The sequence below is a fragment of the Labrus bergylta genome, chromosome 16 (assembly GCF_963930695.1).
Source record: "Labrus bergylta chromosome 16, fLabBer1.1, whole genome shotgun sequence".
In the NCBI taxonomy this organism is placed as follows: Eukaryota; Metazoa; Chordata; class Actinopteri; order Labriformes; family Labridae; genus Labrus; species Labrus bergylta.
Genome location: NC_089210.1, coordinates 26,365,929 through 26,385,504, shown reverse-complemented (window position 1 = coordinate 26,385,504; position 19,576 = coordinate 26,365,929). Strand labels below are relative to the sequence as shown.

At 40.7% G+C, this 19,576-nt stretch overlaps 1 protein-coding gene across 3 annotated transcripts in view; it reads left to right on the top strand.

Annotated features, from left to right (window-relative positions):
* The first annotated feature begins 1,260 nt into the window (after window positions 1–1,260).
* The window catches only part of LOC109991838 (potassium voltage-gated channel subfamily C member 1-like), an 81,174-nt gene continuing 62,858 nt past the window's right edge, over window positions 1,261–19,576 (top strand). For all 3 annotated transcript variants that reach the window (XM_065965119.1, XM_065965118.1, XM_020644246.3), the window contains exon 1: window positions 1,261–2,623. In XM_065965119.1, coding sequence (XP_065821191.1) covers window positions 2,081–2,623 — 543 coding nt within the window. In that variant the 5' untranslated portion in view covers window positions 1,261–2,080. The remainder of the gene's footprint in view (window positions 2,624–19,576) is intronic.

Sequence of the window (19,576 nt, the reverse complement as noted above, 5' to 3'; positions counted from 1 at the left end):
TACACAAGTTTACTAATGAACAATCAATTCAAAGAGTTTCTTAATTGCCCTCTTCCCTCGAGTCCCTGTTGAGTGGCAAATAATATACAGCAACATTGTTGTACAGACAATGGCAGTTTAGCAGCTGAACGTTAGCCTACCAAATTGTAGTCAGGGTTGACAACGTTAACACAACTGCATGCTAGTAGGCCACTTTACCGTAATAAAAAATTACAAATGTGTTCTATAAGAAAGAGTTAAAATGGAAGGAGCATGGTGTTGCACCTATAACTAAAAAAAAGGTTTATATTGAGCAGCCAAATCTGATACCAACCAGCCTGTCAGAGTAGGCAAAAGCAGAAAGTGTGATCCCACTAGTACGCATTATATAAACCTCCGCCTTGAGGAAATGGGCTACATTTATGGCTAATATGTTGTGTGAACACAGCATTAATCCTTTATACCGACAAGTGTATGAATGGTGTATTGGACTGCATATTGATTACACCTTGTAAGTTCTATTGAACGCTATCATTGTGTTAATTTTATAGAGATAGGTCTCTGCCAGTTGGCGGCAATATAATTACATTTTTATGTAGGCTAATTACATTACACTGGTGTTGTGGCTAGGCTAACGTTGTTAGCTGGGATAAGCTCTGGTTCGAGCTTTCTGATACAGAATGTATGAAATACTTTTCTGTCTTCAAGGAGATACCAGACAGTTAAACGTTCAATAGCAAAAATGGAAAAGGGACAATATAAACGTATTAAATCTTTTAATAGGCTAAGTCACGTTATTGTCAATAAAGAAAAGAAAGTACACACTTATGGCAGTAAATATCTGAAAGCGAGTCCTATGGTAATAATGTAACCTGAATCATGAATCATTGTGGTTTGAAGATTGGCCATTCTGCAGTTAAAATATGAGTGCTTACATGGACGGCCTGCCGACTGGCCACCAGCAAATGCAGATGCTGTTGAATTTATTGTGCCATGTCGAACAGGCCTAACAAAGCAACATTTCCATGTGCTGTGGCACGTGCCAGGTGCCGCCTTTCGATCTCGGAGTCACTCTGTTGACTGACAGCTCCACTATCCTGTAAATTTTGAAAGAAACGTTTGGGAAAGAGGACCTGATAACCTTTATCATATTGGTGCTTAGAATTTATCACATCATAAATTCTAACCATAGCTTTACCTATTTTCAACTGGTCAGGTATAATCAACCAGAATAATACTAATATAATACTAATGAAATAGCCTATGCCTTTGTGGGTGAGGCTTAAATTAAGGCTATAAGGGAAATCTTACGACTTTTACTATTGGATGAAGCAACGACTGTAGACTTGAAGTTTGAGACATTGTGTTTCTTCTATCTCGGTGTCAGCATTAGTTTTGAACCGCTCAGGAAGAGACCCAACATCAGTTTTGGACCTCACTGATGCAGCTGTGTCTGAATAGGAGCAAATCCCTGTCACCATGTTCAACATTTTGCGGACAGTCGAATAGATTTTAAAGCTTTTTTATTTGCTTATTGGTGCGTTGTAGGTACAAGTGCTAATTTTTGCAAGCCATGCAGTTGGGCTTTACCAATGTAAAACAGTCATTCAATCTGTCTTTCCCTTTGCTCCTCTGTTCCATAAATCTTCGGTGTTTGCAGTTCAAGCCCAGAATGCAGCAAATTCAACAGAACCAGAGAGCCGAAACAGCGAAATTTCAATTGATTTGTTCTGCAGAAAAGGTCGTAGTAACCTTCATAACATCAAATGATCTAAAACGTAAATTCAAATAGGTAGTTAATAGGATGATCAGTCTTTCAACGGAAAAATCTATTCATAAATTCCGCATCCCACATAGGCTATTCCCTCTACGCTTTTTCGTCATACACACACTTGCAGACATCTCCTTCTCTCTCACACATAAATACGCAGACTCCTCCTTCCTCTCTCCTCCTCCTCCTCATCAGTTGGTCCTTTGACTCCTTGCCGGGACGGTATAACAGCAGTTTACAGAGCGTGGACCGGCGGTGGATGGGGACGGAAAGTAGCCGCAGCAGCAGCAGCAGTCGGGCGCACCGACCGAAGCATGCCCCAGCGCAGCCATGACTTGCTCGGCGTCAGATAGCGAGAAGATCGTGATCAACTGCGGTGGGATCCGACACGAGACCTACCGGAGCACCCTGAAGACGCTGCCGGGGACGCGCTTGTCTTGGCTTACCGAGCCCGACGCCTACAGCAACTTCGACTACAACCCCAAGTGCGACGAGTTCTTTTTCGACCGCCACCCGGCCACCTTCGCTTTCATCCTCAACTATTACCGCACCGGTAAGCTCCACTGCCCCGGTGATGTTTGTGGGCCCCTCTTTGAGGAGGAGCTTGCCTTCTGGGGCATCGATGAAACAGACGTGGAGGCGTGCTGCTGGATGAACTACCGGCAGCATCGCGACGCAGAGGAAGCCCTGGACAGTTTTGAGACCCCCGAGCCAGAAGAACCCTTAGATGACCCGGCACTCACCGGCGGGGCAGATGGTGACCTGAAGCGGCTCTGCATGCAGGAGGATGGCCGCAGGGCGACGTGGTGGCAGGTGTGGCAGCCCAATATGTGGGCGCTGTTCGAAGACCCCTATTCATCCAAATACGCACGGGTAAGTGTATGAGCAGTGAAACAGTCCTGAAACCTCCTCGTTTCTTTCTTTCTTTCTTTCTTTCTTTCTCTAGCGCGCACTCACAAACCGGTTTGGCTATTTTGCCAATACGCATTGCTCTGCGTAAAGTTCCCCTTAAAGTGTTTTGGAAGTGTTGAAAATGTAAATTCCAATGCAATGATAGATAGATAGATAGATAGTTTCTTGCGTCAATATCTTGCGTGTCTCTCTCCCACCTTATTTTTCCTCTCGTCATTTCTGCGAATTACATCATGCACATCAATTTGCTTCTCTTTTCTCAATTTCTCATTTGCTCCTCTTACCTACCTTGCTGAGGCTGCTTCCCTTTTAATTCACACCAATTGATATAGTGTAGCCTAAAGCGGTGACCACTGCCGATGCCCATTTGTCTCTTTGCCCTTCTCTCCCTCTCTTTTCTTAACAGTCTAAATTGGAGCACCAAATTATTTCTATGGCATCATATTCTTCAGTTTAAACATGATTTGATTAGAAATTGCAGTTCTTGAGAATACATTTTTCTCCACTATGAATTTACACGTGTCGAATTTGTTCCACAGTCCAATAATCAGCTATATGACCAATTAAGTGATAGTGAAAATGCTGGCGGACAGTCGTGCCTCCGTTCATCTGTTGTATTTTGTAATAGCCTTTGATGAATCAAAAATACAAACTGAAGAGCCCAAATGCTATATTAGTCACGTTGCTGGATTTTTGCATGTAAGTCTCTCTGTAGCTGAGCAAAGCACTTGAATGCATTACTGTTTGCTCACGATATGTCCTTTCATGTGCTAGCAGGTGAGGGTGAATGCATTTGTATTTGACTGTAGTGTGTTTGCTTCAGAATTAGTCGATATTAATTAGAACGTTTTTGTTTGACTTTGTTGTTGCACACATCAAATGAGTTCATAGCAATCACGGATCAAATGTCATTTTAAGCCTATGCTTATAAATATTAGAGCAGGTTTTAATTTAGCTGATAAAGTAGGCCTATGCACTGCTTAACATTACATGGGTGATTTCTATGAGTAAAAGATCTCTGCACAAAGACCTTGGTGCAGTATCCTGAAGGCAACCGAGGCAAAAGCTTTTTGAAGGAATGCCTTAAAGGGTTAAAAAAAAAAGCTTAAACCTCAAGTGTTCAGACCTTGTCTTTGCACAGCCCTACACCAAATACACTTGTTCACCCTTCATGTAAAACAGTGGGGAAAAGGCTGTAATGTAAAGTGTTGTAATGTGTCTGTGCACATAAAACGTTTTTGTTTCTTCATGATTTTCCAAAGTGTATTATGGAAGCATTTTGCAAATCTGCATGTATCAAACAGGTGGACGAAGAATGTCTTGAATTTAAGGTAAAATTTTAAAACATTGGGAGACTGAAAGAAGCCCATGTGGTCTTGCAGGAGGAGGTCATGTTTGAATCTACAATAAATGTGCATATTTAGTGACAAACTATTGTCTTATTTCACTGTTAGCCCTCAGTAACTTTACTTACTACAAAACAGCATGTCATTTACTGCATTTTTATTTATTTTTGATGATAATTTGACCTCCTCTCTCTGTCCATGGTGCTGAAATAGGCATCAGTAAAGATCCAATGAAAAGTAACAAATGCATATGCATATACAGTATATAGGCATAGACAATGTAGGAAAGCTAATAATAAAGATTGCAGCATAGGTTTATGACCTACACAGGTTTGGACACACAACAGTAATAGTATTATCAATTATTATTATTCAAACTGTAAGCTGTATGTAGGGCACATCTCCTTCTAGAAGGGTTCTTCTTTATTTGGACTTTTTTTCCACATTTTAGAATAATAGTAGATATTAAAAACATAAAAATAAAACATTTCATTTTTGTTTTGGAAAGAAATGCATTGATACGTAGGCATCAACTTCACTATTTCTATTTACATAAGACCTGGCAAACGTTGAAGCATAAGCCTTTGGATTAAAATGTCTTTAAGATAATAACATGCATTTCAATCAGGTGTGTCCAAACATTTGTCTGGTATTGTATATCACATATCACTATATCACCTTGATCCCAGACTATGGCTGTATTTGAAGCTTCAAGCTTCATGGGGTTTCTTTTTCCTTCCAGGTGACATTGAGATCCATCAGCCATTTCAATGGTTTCTCATATTCACAGCTTTAACATTATTTATGATTACTGGACTCAAATTTTCCCTGTACTTTACTGAATTGTCAGCCATTCTTGCTAAAATAAGATTGTGTGGCTCTACTGTCATCATGTGTATTCTGGTAGAGTTAAAAGAGAGTAACTACATACACATCAAAGTCAAGTCAACTCCAATTGGTCAGGGGAACCTGAACAAGGCCTGTTTGAATGTCAACCTCAAAAGTGATTTACTAGCGTACATGACAATTGTTAGGATCATTTCTGTGGACAAGAGAACCGGTTCTGGGTTTCTTGGAATGCAGCTACCTCAGTTGTGAAACTCAACAATTGAGGGTCTTGGCCATATTGTCACGGTTGAGGAGGGGCCCACAGGATTCAGCTTAATCAACTTTTTTTTGTGATTCAGCTTTTACTTGCCTCCGCCAACCCAATTTCATCATTTTGTCCGCTTGTGCGATCAGTTTCCCATCTCTCACTCATGTCTTCCTCGTCTCCCTCTGCTTAATTAGCTTCAAAAATCTATGTCCATTTGCAGAGCCAGCGCTGACCTGGATCATTGAGAGTTAGGTGTATTTTTTGTGGACTCTGCCATATACACAGAGACTGCTTATTGACTCTGGAAGAAGAAATTGTCTGCCTTTACACTTTTTAGTATTTTTTTTACTTTTTAGTAAATGACACGATTCTAATGTATGCTTTAAGTGAAATATCCTTTTCCAGGACTACTACTACATTATGGTGTGGGTTAAATAAATACCCAAAGTTGACTGTTGTGTTGTTTCATTCATCGCCACTACCACAGCCTTAGGTGGACTCTATCAGTCTTTCTACTATGTCCATGAGTTGACTTCCCACATGTTGGATGGCAAGAGCAGTTTGCTCAGAGTGTCTTTTATTGCCAAATACAGTACGTGTTAACCTTTGAGTACGTTGAAAGTCATTGCTTCTCGTGCAGATGCTCAAGGTATCGAGAATACCCTACTTGGCTCACAGGGTTTGTGTACATTTTAGGGTACTACTTTTCGTAGGTATAAGCACAAAGAGTTAATGAACATCCTATGTCTGACTTCAGTCATGTGGTTTTCTTGAAGAAAGTCAGACTGTGAATGTCCAGTCCTCAGACCGATGACTGAAAACTGCAGCAAACGCAGTTGAAATGTGCAGCAACACTGCACTGTAGCTGCTCAATGCAGCTCTGTCTACCTCCAAGGTGAACTGAGAGCATTTTTAGAATTGTGCACAGTTAAGCAGCCTTTACATTAAAGGTTTCAGTCATTTTTCATGTGCTTCAAACATTGTTTACACACAAAGAGTGTCTCTTTGGTGTCTTTAGATTTCCTTTTCATTGTTGTTGTTATTTTGTGATTAATTACATAGTCAAACCTGAAAAGGGAGAGGAAGAGTGGGAGGGGAAGATGTGCAGGAAGGGCCTGGGTTAGAACCTACTGCCACTTACTTTCAGATGATATCAGCAAGCTTGATAACATGTGTATGTGTTTGTGTATTTTTCGGTCATGTTCAGATATACTCATACATGTTCAGCCCCAACAGGAGGTAGAAAACCACTGGTTCAAAGCAAATGCTAAGGGAACAAGCAAAAGGTAAAGATCTACTATTAAGTATGGGTGGAGAGTATCTACACCATTTATGAGGAATGCTAATTTCTTTGACTTTGTTGCATCTTTTGTTCAGCTCCTGCATCTCTTTAATGGTTAAAACTCAACAAGGTCATAAACAAATTGACAGCCAAACAACTTATTGAAAAACAGAAGGGTGTTGACAGTAAAAAAAAAAATGGCCAAATTTAATACCAGGGTTGTGTCATGGTGGGGGGATGGGGGAGAATCCGTGTGACAGCTGAGGTGACTTTGAAAGTGTTGCAGTCAATAGTTTCTGTGCCAGCGTGTTGACATAAAGATAGGTTGCAAAGTATGGAGGGGGCAGCCAGCACAGCAGTAGCATTCAGGTTGGCCGGGGTCATGCGGCCGGCTTGGTTTTAAGATGATTGGCCTGCTGGAGAACGATGAGGACGAAGCTGCTCTTACCCGCCAACGTCTCGGTTGAAGTAGACAGAAAAGGCAGATGTTTAAAAAAAGCAATGGTTCATTTGGCTTTCCGAGTATATGAAGCATCCTTGCAACGGTGGCAAGATTTTCGATTTCCTTCCTGTCCTTCTATTCCTTCCAGTCTTCCTCTCATCTGCTTTAGCCTATACAGTCCTTCCCCTGTCCTTTTCTTCTCGTCATCACCACTGACAGCTTGTGCTGCTTTATTACCACGATTTTAGAGCTGAGTGCTGGATTGCTTATTATCGCAATTCAGTCCCCCCAACCCCCTCCTCGTCCTCTCCCTCCCGCCCTCTTCGACTTCTCCCCCTCCTTTGGTTCTCTCCAGCTCTCTGCTTGTGCTATAGCGTAACACTGCAGTCCCCGTAGTAGCTGACTGCGCTCTAGTCTGCTGCAGAGAAGGAGGGAGGGAGACACTGAGGGAGAAGAGGGGGCTGCCATTGGATTGGAGGTGTTTTTGGTGAGGGGGTGTTGAATGAAATCAGAGTAAAAAGAAGGAGAGGAATTGGACCAACAGGATGAGGTTCACTTTCTGCACCCCCTCGTTTTTTTATCCGCGCTGCCCCTCTTTTTTTTATTTTTTTTGCTGAGCTCGGCAGGCTGGGATGCTCGTATCCGTTTATTGATCGGGCAGTGCGTCTCAGCTCGCCTCATTCAGGTGGACGTCTCAGCTGAATGGTGCTCCTTTGTAAGCAAAACCGTCCAACACACACACTCCCTCCTCTCTCTCTCTTCCTCTCTCTCTTCTCCTCTCTCTTTCCCTTTTTTCCACACAATGGAGTGTGATGGCAATTTCTAGTCCCTCAAGTAAAGAAATAAATACCAACACATTGGCACACAGACACCTACACACACACTTACTGTTACGCCACACACAGTAATTGCATCAGTGATAATATCATTTTGACCTCATTTTAGAGACTTAGTTGCGATACTGAGTTATCAAGGTTCATGATTTTCATCCTGCTGTCCTTTTTAGCATTAAGCTAAATCAGGACCATTCACATTACTATTGATGTGGCTGGTTTCTTGTAAAAACACAAATAAATGAAAATTCTCCTTACTAAGCATTCGGCAGGGGGTTAGCGTATGATGACAATGACACATCATCATGCTTTGCTAAAACCTGCCGACATTACCTTTAAATATTTTATCTATTTAGTTTGCTATTACTGTAATTACAAGTCAGCACAGAGCGTTCTTGAAGTTGCAGTTACAGTCTGCTTCCTGTACAATCAATACAAACTGGCTACAGCAGGTGCCAAATGATTGTGCATATGTCCCATAGAGATCAGAGTCAGATTTAGAAGTGTTGGAAAAAATGTTAAAAAGGTAAAGTAAAGTAAAAAAACAACAAAAAAGCAAAAACAAAAAAGAATTCATTGAACAGTTGAGATATTTCTCCAGGTATTGGTTGAGTAGTTGAAACACTTGACTGAAATTTATGGATAGAGGCGCTACAAATAAATGCAAGGATTTTCCAGCGTCTGCCTGAGTGTTAGCACGAATATTTTAGAAAAACAGATTTTAAAATAGAAATTATTGAGCCCTCACACCATAATAAATTGAGCAGTGTTACGTTTTCTTTTCCATCAACGAAACAGACAAATTAAGAACCTGATTTATGATTATACAGGCTGTTTGAGCTCAACTGAGGAGGCAGTGAGGATACATTTGCAGAAAAACCTCTTCCCCCCTAATAAAAGATTTGAGATTTGAATCCATATTTTCATTTCAATCTTATAAAAATGGATAAATAAATACATAAACAAGCAGAGCCAAAACTGTTGAACTATCCCTTTAAGAGCGAAGGTGAGACAGCTGGTCAGTGGGTGGAAACTGGCCACCTTTATTAACCAATTCACCCAAAAACAATGACTTGGCCAATGTTATTTGTGGATCAGGTACATTGCTTCTGACCTTCTGTACAGAAAATGGTGCAAGATGGTAACATTGCTGAAAGATCCTGATGCATTTGTGGCAAAAAATAATAATAATGGCAACTAAACAATGATTTTCAATCACATTTGCATCAGCTGCATTAAAAATGTTCCTGATGTTCTCTCTGTTGACATTTGTCTTTCCTCCTGTTTTAAAATCTTTAGCACTGCTCTGTCTCCTACTCTAGTGGTTTGTTGCGCTATAGGCAATATATCCACCAGGGTCCCCCTTCCCCCTCTGTGCTTTTCAGGATAATGCTGCGACAGAGCTTTCTTCTCTATTTGGTGCCCATTGCAGGAGAGAGAGAGAGAGACAGAGGGAAGGAGGGAGGGAGTGAGGGAGAAAGGGAGAGGTGTGAATGTAAGAGGAGTGGGTAGAGAGAAAAAGAGGGACACCATACTTTATTTGATGACATGTCAAGAAATAAAGCATTTAACCTCTAAGTGATCTCCACTGTCCTCTCTGCTTGCTGGGGTCAACAAACACACACACACACACACACACAGATTCACAGACGGTGCAGAGGTACACAATTGTGCGAAAGAAGCTAATTGAGCATAGAAAACAGCATGTGCAGTAAGCCCAACATGCAGCAGATTACTGCAGAATGCTCTGCTGTGGTGTGTGTGTATGTGCGTGTGCGTGTATGTATGTGTGTGTGTGTGTGTGTGTGTGTGTGTGTGTGCGTGTGTGTGTGGAAGTGCGTGTGTGTGTGTGTGTGTGGAAGTGCAGCTCATCTCATTCCACCTCTCAGCCTGGTTTGAACACTCTTGCCTCTTCAGTGGTTTGTTAACACTGAAGAGAGCAGACAGGGCTTCAAGAAAACCACAAGGAGCTGCCAAGATTGCAACAAGACAGTTTTCTAAAACAACTCGGTATCTTTAAACAGCTACAACATAACGTATTGTTCCTCATTCTTGAATGTACAAATCCATTGATACTATAAAGAACAATTTAACACTCTCGACCCTTAGCCCATTGGTAAGGATTGAAGACAAAATTGAAAAACCTTAAGTTATAAGAAAAAAAGCTCTGTCCTTGAAAACCAGAACAGGAAGAAACATTGCTTTTGTTTGGCGGTAATTTCCGCGAAATGTGTTCATGTGAGCATGTCACCCAGTAGAGCTGTGTCTCATTCATGTTTTTTAACTGTTAAAAAACTGAGTTTCATGGCACGGAGAAATAAGAGACATCAGGCTCTGGATACATAGAATACATTTATGGTTTTTATCTACCTACGAGATTTTTTTTTAAACAAAATACAAAATATTACCAAATCTCAAAGGAATCTTGATTAATCCCTGTTGGAACATCTCATGAAATCTTATGAACACCTCACTGAATCTAACTGTCTATTTCAATGCTTGTCCTTGTGATAAAAGTTATAATCATGTCATTGTAAAGCTGTGTTCTGCCCAAAGCCAAGTCGATTTGGATCTTGCGATACTGGTGCCAGCTTGACCTCTGCAGTAACCCAGATCATTTGTCTTAGTTTGTGTAAAACACAATGCATAAATATTTATTCTCCAGGAAAGAAAAAAATGGTAAAAAATAACACACCGCCCTGTTCTCGGTTTCTAGCATCAACCGGGGACAACAGCATGGTTAATGCAGATTTGCAAACAGTAAAGATTCATGGTTTCCTTGTTTTTTCTGCAAGTCAATTTTTGAAGTGCTGTTTTAGAAATTGTGTTAGCATCTTTGTTTTCTCATAAATCCTCAGAAGAGTAGAGTTGACAGATTTTTAAAGTGTGAATGTCAAGTCTAGTTGAGTTTTTTGTGAAGAATTGCTCAGATTTTGTCTAATCACACCTTTCAGGTCAAGAAAAGAGAAAGTCTAACAGATCCCTTCAACCAGGATGAATTAGTGGTTGAGGTTCGGCTATCACTTAAGGCACGACTTGAGTAACCCTATCACTAGCTAACCCTTTACTAGCTGGTAGTAACATTGGCGCTGTTTAAGCTTCCTGTTTAACATAAACTCCCAGTGACACATCATTCACACACAATCCTTGACACACACTCATACACATCTGTAATTTGTAATGGCTGAGCAGGTGTTTAATGTTCTCCGGTTGAATCGACCCGCAACCAACATCAGTAGCCCCCAACATTAGATTTGTTATCTGCTGCCCTGGGGTGCCAAAATAAAAACCTTAAGTTCAAACTCACCTTATTTCCCAGTATGACGTTTTTATATGCACAAAAAACTGTTTACTCTATTTGAAAAATGTATTTGTCTTCAGCAACAACGTTTGGATAATCCATGAAATTGTACAATATTTGCCAATAGTTAAAACATGACTTCAGGTCCTTTTGTTTCTGTTCTATTTTAGCCCTGTTTCATACAAGTAGCCTTTGTCCTTGGGCTATGTAATTTTTTATGAAAACACTGGATTTACATTATTTTGGTTTAAGATCATCATACATAATCCAGAATGTGTATATTCTGTGACACATAGTCATAGTAGGTTTCACTAAAACAGTAGTTTTATTTACTGAAGGGGCGGGACAGCGTTGATTGATAGACAGTCACCATGGTTACTCACTCTCACCTGCCTGCTACACGCTGAGCGGGAACAGAAAGAGCTGCTGACTGAAATTACTTCTAGCAGCATGCATGGAAATGAATAATTGTACTGTAGAAAATATTTTTTTCAACAACTGAGGTCTGGACCTCGCTGATATCATTGCCTCCCTCCATTTCATAACCTTGTTTCGATCCGATTCTGTTATCATAGCAGGTGAGTCTCATGTGGAGAGGCTTGTTAATAACTTGTAAAAGCCAAGAAAGAGCAGAAAAACACCAGCAGCAACAGCTTAAACAACAGTATTATATCTTGTATTGCTGACTGTTTGTCTGTTTGACTCTCAGCAGACTGTTATAGCATCGTTAAAAGGTCATTCATTGTGTCGCCATCCAAAGTGCAAACTCTGCAATTTACCGTTTCTTGCGTCTTGTCAGTTTGGAAATATCTCAAACAGGTGCCACTCAGAGCTGGTGTGTTTCCCCCAGCCAATGACAGAGCACAGGTGAGTTTAGCAGTGCGTACAATTCAGGAAGTGGACATGATTCAAACTGCCGAATATGACGGACATTGATGTAGCAGCAAAGAAGAGAATATACAATCATAGTTTTATTTAACCTTTATTTAACCAGGAAAGAAACTCATTGAGATTAAAAATCTCTTTTTCAAGAGTGTCCTGGCCAAGACAGGCAGCAATAGTGAGCCGAACTGCCATGCGGATAAAGTTCATTCCAAAACAAGGGTGAACCTCAGGCTGGCTTTTACCAACAAACACAGAGTTGGTCTGCTTTGTGTTGGACAGTAGGGTGCCGAACATAAAGGGTTGCTTGCGGTGTATAGGTACAAGCAGTAAACATACACATTTCATCCTGCAGTGAGTGTGCGTTTCTGGGGGCGATGAGCCCAAGAGGAGGGTCCCAGTTTGAATGTTGTGTTTACAAGCTAGAAAAAATGCTACTGATTCAACCTTGAAGTTTCGTTTTCATTTTCAGCCATCATTCCAGCTCAGCTGCTAAGCAAAAGGCAGCGTCTTTGTGGGAGGATAGAACTGAATTAAAAAGTACACTGTAGCCCGATACTACGATATTTCCTCTTTGGCAGATCATAAACCCATTCTTATCCTTCACGATCTAAGATCGTCCTATGGCACACCACTATTCTTTTGTATGAATACATTAATCTTGTTGTTGCTGCTGCTTTCATGTAGGCTTCCCACAGTACCAAAACACACACCAATCCTCATTACACACAAGTTCTATTGCAGTGCTTATTTTTTACATGACCCACACTTATTCCTTCAAATTATGTCAAAGTGCTCACGTCAATCAGCGTTGTGCTTCACTCTAAGATATTTTTAAGCAGCATTTGGATTGGTAAGCACTAGCTTTTAATTTTCAGGTTGAATTATGGCAAACTGTCTGCATGATGGCCGAATATGGGGACATTTAATGATTTTGTGAAGACTGTCCAAACTTAATTTCCACACTTAACTAATTTCCACAATAATTGTGCTGGTGATGAAGATGTACTGATTGATGAGAAGGCATTGTGTGGGAAGCAGCCAACACTGTGTTTCTGTGCACTGTGTGCCTTACAGCCCAGTAATAATTATTAAAACTAGAATTCACACTTGGTGATGTAAGCATGGTATTTGAATAAACATCATAATAATAATACTGATAATAGTCGTCGCCTCCAGAAGGTCAAGGGTTCAATCCCCAGCTGAGCAACATGTCCAATGTGTCCTTGGGCAAGACACTTAACCCTGAATTGCTCCCGCTGCTTCAGTGGTGGTGTATGAATGGGATTAGTTACTTCTGATGATACTACATAGCGATCACTATGAATGGGTGGGTGTGACAGGCAGTGTAAAAGCGCTTTGAGTAGTCAGAAGACTAGAAAAGCGCTATATAAGCTCAAGTCCATTTACCATGATCTGTTATTAAACATTTACTTGAAGGATAGAAAGTAGTTGTTGTTGGTAATACATAAGGGATGCATATTAAGTTGAAGTTAGTCATCATGGCCGTGAGTTTTAGTTTATCAAAGACAATAGCAACCAACAAAGTGTATAGAGTGATGTTGGATAGGTAGGTCCAAAGTTGGGTCTAAAAATTGCAACAGAAAAAGACAACTTTGCAGATTTCTCATTTCAACTCCTTTGGATGTTTGTGTTTCTTTCCATTGTTACGTCACTTGCTGGATTGTAGCTCCAGTTAATGGCTACTGCCACATACCTCCAGGATGTAAATCAGCACGTGTGGACCAATCAATCAATCAATCAATCAATCAATCAATCAATCAATCATTATTTGTATAGCGTCAATTCATAACCAGTGTTATCTCGAGACGCTTTAAAAAATAGCATATGGGATAATATGCAGACAGGATTTCTATTCCTCATGTTCATGTTGTCCACACTTCCTTGCCCCTAAGGTAGGATCGGAGCAGGCCGTGCATGAATGAGGACGGCGATGGTTGTGGGGACGACACAGTCCGATGGTGGCGGCTGGGTATCGGGTGGTGGTTGAGGAATGATACGGTCCGATGGTGGAGGATTGGCGTCAGGTGTAGGTTGGGGCGACACAGTCAGATGGTGGAGGCTGGGCGTTGGGCCGTGGTTGGGACGACACGGTCCAATGGTAGTGTCTGGGCGTCAGGGATGGTTGTAGTGCCAGATCACCTCACTGAAGGTTGCACATCTTGTAACCCTAAATTAAGCTAATGGAAAATTGTTGTTGCTTCCCTCAAATTGTGACAGCATCATGATAATGTTGTAACAGTTTAAAAAAATAAATAAATAAATAAAACACTCTTAGATATGGTATATACTGTGTAGCGGTGTTTAATGAGTACCACAGGATTCTGGATGCACGCCTGATTGCTAGAGTGCTCACAGTGCATGAATCCTGTCAGTGTGCTGATCCACAGAGCTGTCCCCTGCTGAGAGTGCTGAGACAGGGTGTACATTTCAGCTAACAGAGCTGTCCTATGAAGAAAAAAAAAGCTTTACATGTGCTTGTTTGTTCCCCTTTGGTGCTATCCAGCACTGAAGTGGCTAATGTGGGTCGCTGGCACAAAATAGTGACACGAAAATAGAAGCATTTCTGGAGGTACAAAAGTGCTGAATCAACAATAAATTGTCATTTGGGGGAGCTTGTATTGCTTGTAATGGTTTGTTGGCACTTTGAGATGGTGATGCAGTTGCTGAAATAGATGGGGTCCTGTGCTGAAATAGTGTTCAGATAGCACTTTCACTTTGAGGTTTGCAGATCCTCAAGAAATTAAATGCAGCTCGCTGAAAGTAGCTGGACTGATGGTTTCAGCGCTGTCATCATCCTACCTAACTAACTCAAGTCACATTCCTGGGATGAGGTGGAGCTTCCTTTGCTCCAAGCTGAATTTAACTGTGTTGCAAATAGTTTGACATAATGTCATTTATTGGTCGCCCCCTCTCCTGGCCATCAGTAAAAGCACGAGTTAGGTAAGGTAATGTTGGATTAAGAGAGCCAGAAAGCCAAATCCACTTAATATAGACAGTGAGAGAACCTAATGATGAGGAGTCAGGAATGGGATACAGTCTTTAATCAAATTAAGTGTGGAACCACATTCCTTCATCATGGTATGTTATTGGTATGGTACTTTGTATTACCAATAGAACATATGCTTTACCATGCGAGCAAATACAGTCTAGATCAAATCAAAAGTTAGAATGAATTCACATTTTGACTTTATTTTGAAGTTACACTAACACAAAAGGCATTGTTTTACTGTGTACCTGTGCTTTACATAATCTGTTTTAAGACTTTAATCAGCACTTTTAAGGACAAGCTCCTTAAAACATCAATGCCTTTTTAATCCCATATAAGCCTTTTAGTGTAGGAGATCAGGAAGTTTTAATTTTTCTTCTTTTTATGAACGTCTAATAAAAAGCCACACATTACACTCTAGCAGAATCACAATCTGTAAAGGGCTTGTATAAACCTAAACAGGTTGATAACTTGTGATGACGTGTGGATGAAACGTGTGGTAAACCTCTGCGACAGACATGATGGACCTGACCACAGTGGCTTACAACAGCAACAAAAGTTGTGAGCAGAAAATTCACATAAATCTCAGGCAAAGCTGTACTTAAGTTTAAACTCTTTCACCCTCTTTCTCTCTCTCTCATACACACACACGCAAATGCACACACGCATGAACACACACACACAAACACACACTGCGGTCAGCATGACTTTATTTATTCATGACAAACATGACATCTGAAGAGCTAACTCAGGGGAGGTATTGACCTTAGGAAACCTTTCATAGTCATTTTACCAAACCAACGTATCATTTTAACACTTGACACATGTCCTTCAGCTGTACAGACCGCATCACAAAATTACAGTTGCCACTTCAATTCACAGTATCTCTGTAGAGTTTCATTGAAGGAGGATAAAGGCATTTTGTCAATTTTAAATGCTCATTTAAGACAGAGTCAGTTGGCATTGATATTTGGAGTGACAAAAATAATGATTGAGCCACAGTTTATATATCCTGATACAAGGAGAGTTAAAATGTTGCCATTTTGTTCCAACAGAACCAATAGACGCTGTGTAAACTGAATTTAACTGGTGTAATCTAATGATTTTCCAAACAATTCCTCCTTAGGGGAATTGTGGGGAAGAAGTAGTGCCATGGTCTGAACTGACATAAAAATAAAGCTTTTACCCTGCTACATTGATGTACAACCCTTGAATGCACCAAATAGCAATGCACGGCAGCAGTGCTTCTCTCTGAGTCCGCCTCCTCAGGTAGCCTAAAACCCATTAGACGATCCCTTTCTCCCTTCCATCCTTCCCCCTCTTGCTCCTTTTTTTGCCCTCTAAATATAGCCTTCTTTCACTCTGTCATTTCAACTCATACACCTCGTCCCCCTGGTGGGGAGAGAAGTGTTACAGCGCCTCTAATGCACACTCATGGAGATGAGCCCCCTGGTGCAGTCTAACAAACACACACACAATCACACACATTCTGCGACAGTGTTCGTGTTGGAGCTCTGTGGGAGAGAAAACTGAAAGGATGTTAATGAATACATAGAATTGATTCCATTTCACAAACTCTTTTCTTATGAATAATTATATTACTTTCTATTGACTGTTTATTGACTGTGTTTATTCAAGAGAATGTGATTATTTTCCAAACATAATTCAAGAACAAAATTAATATAGATAAACGTGTTAAACATGAAAAAATGAATCGAATGTGAATGGGGTTCCCATTCAGAATGATCAACAGAATTATGACCAACACTATGAGCTCTATTGAATGCTGTGTTCTCTCAGCCTAAAGACTTTTTTATGTATTGAATTGCTGCTTTGGTCTATTTCCTCATGTACATAGCAGCCCTCTTTTTGTGTGAAAAATAACTTTGTGTGTGAAGCACTTGCACCTGAATATAAGGGGGCATTTCCTTGTGCTGAAATGTGTCCGTTGTTGATCTGTACGCTGATGCTCAACCCAGATAATACAACCTTTAAAGGACATTTAGTGTGCAGACTTTTCTATTTTCCCAATTTTTTTTCCCCATTAGTTTATGGAGAACAAAAAAATCTCAAAAGACAAAGAAAGTAAATAACATAAAACAGTAAGTGCACCACCCAGTGTCGATGACGATAAGCTGACCCGAACAAAGAATCAGTCTACTTTAGAGGAAAACGTACTGTATGGATAACACTTGTAAAACAGTGACAAAAAATGCAGCTTTCAACCCAAAGACATGGAGAATTTCTATTTACATTAACTATGGTGTTTAGGTCTGACTCTAAAAATGAGCAAAAACAACATACTGTACTGTGTACTGTTGATCAAGAAAAAAAAGATTCAGTTGACTCACTGCAGTATGGGACTTTTCAGTTGACCTACTATTGATACCTTAATTAAAAAAAACGTAGACGCAGTAGACGCAGTTACATTAATAGGATCTCAGAGAAAAGAGCAAGTGCTTTTTAAGTGTACCTTTTTGGTTCCTCCCTCTGTTTATTTTGGCACAAACAGTCCCTTCTCCCTCCGTTTAAAAAGAAGAGAAAGAGCAAGACATAGGGAGAGTGGAAAGGAGAGAGAGAGAGAGAAGGTCCTTTTTGGTCCATTTTACCTCAGCACTTTGAGCATTACTGCCAAGTCTGCTGTTTCTCTCTTTCTCCCACACACACGCACACCCCCCCCCCCCCCCCCCCCCACACACACACACACACACACACACACACACACACACACACACACAGTCATGACATAAACCCCTTGGTTAGTCTTCATGCTCTGCATCGATAATGTCATGATTTCTATAAAATCTCCTGTGTGTTTGTTTGTTTCTAGTTGTGTAGTATCCGCGCATAGTGGTACAAGATGCAAGTGAAGGAAAGGAGAATCTCATGATGACAGCGGTGTAATGCTGCAGCACATCGTTTCAGAGTGACAGAAAGACAGAGGAGAGAGGAAACTGGAGGATGGGTTCATCAGGAGGAGTAGGCGATGAGAGAGGGAGGTAAAGGAGGGATTATGTCATGACAAATTATGATAGAGGGGGAATCACTGACTGGAATTTCTTTTTTTTATCTTCTATTTTGCTTCACTTTCATCGTCACACTGTATATTTTCCTGCTTTATAACACTTTTCCTTTCTCTTATCATATTCTGCAATGTGTCATTAAACACTGTAGAAATTAAACTGCTTTAATGTTTCCAACTTCAAAGATACGTCTACAGGTTTAAGTCTGTATCTATGTGTATAAGTCTATGTGTTATTAGATGATTTAGATGAAATAGATTACTTACGCACAATCACAATGCGTGCGGCTGCTCTGGAAATGCCAGGAAAGTATGTTTGTGTTGTATTTTAATGTTTCAGTGTTGACTGAGGCAGGTTTAATCTTGAAATAGTTTGTTAAATTGATAAGAACAACCCCTAGTGTCAGTCATGCTAGGAGCTCTGTAAAAGCTGTACATACAGGCAGAGCGATGTTATCAACCTGCAAGCTTTCTTGCTCTGCAATGTCATTCATGTTATATATTGATGTGTTTCCTGTAAACTTGCTTGAGTGTGACCTTTTGTGGATATTGATAGGCTTTAAAAGCAGCCAATAGTGCTATAAGGTGTAAACACTTAATGCTAACCTTAGCGCTCGCTGCTTAAGTCAAACAGGTTATGTTCCGTAAGCAGTTCTGCTGCTCTGATTTTTTTGTAATTACCCCAAGTGCTGATCTTTATTACTCCCCATGTCTGACTATTTGTCTGCATTCTAGTATGTGTGTGTATATGTCACAGAAAAAGGCATAAAATAGGAATGTTTAAAACCTTTATAATGTGAGGGGGGAAAACTCAAAAGAATCGTAACTTCAGGAAGACATCAGGGAGAGTAGCTGAAAAGTCAAAAGCATTAGCAATCATGGGATGCTTGCACCTCAGCAGAGCCTCTCAGAGCTGAACTTGCTGTTGGCCTGTTGAGGTTAAATTAAACATTGGCAATGACTGTGGAAGTGCTGACTTTCAGTTTTAGGGTGTTTGAGGTTATTTATATTTATATGGGATGAAAGTGCAGAACTTGTTGCCCCTTTTCCAGACATTGCAGCAGGACAATCTTACCTATACTGACAGGGATATTTGTCGGAACAGAAAAACCGATTCACCTTAACTCTATTTATGCGTTTCACTGCTAAAATCCACAATAATGAAACCCATTGTGATTCTCCTGTTAGCCCCTGCTCGGTATGAGTTGCTGGGAAAACTGTCTTTTGCTGAGCAGATGTTGAAACCATGAACTCTTTTTGTCTGTTCTCTGGTTAGGAACTGTTTTCTGTTAGTAATGGCTTCCTGTTTCTGTTGCAATTGGGTACGTTTCAATTGAATTCCCAAACATGTGTGAGTGAGAGATCGGTACTGACAGTGGAGCCGACGGAAGGACAGAATGCAGCCAACAGGAGGAACTATCTCGCAAGGACAAAAGTGATTTTTACCATAAAGCTTTTCATAAAGAGAACAGGAGAACCAAGGAGGATTGCTCCTCTTTCTTTTCCCCTGCCTCTCAGGCAGAGGGGAGGAGATAAGATGAAGCAGTTATCAGAAGATGCAAGTAAAAGAGCGGGTGAAGCTCAGTGGTTGAGTCGGTCATCTTCTCAACCGTGAGCAGTCACATGTTGAAGTGTCTTTGGGCAAGACACCGGACCCCACATTGTCCAGGCTGCTGCGTCTGCGGCTTGTGAATGTGTAA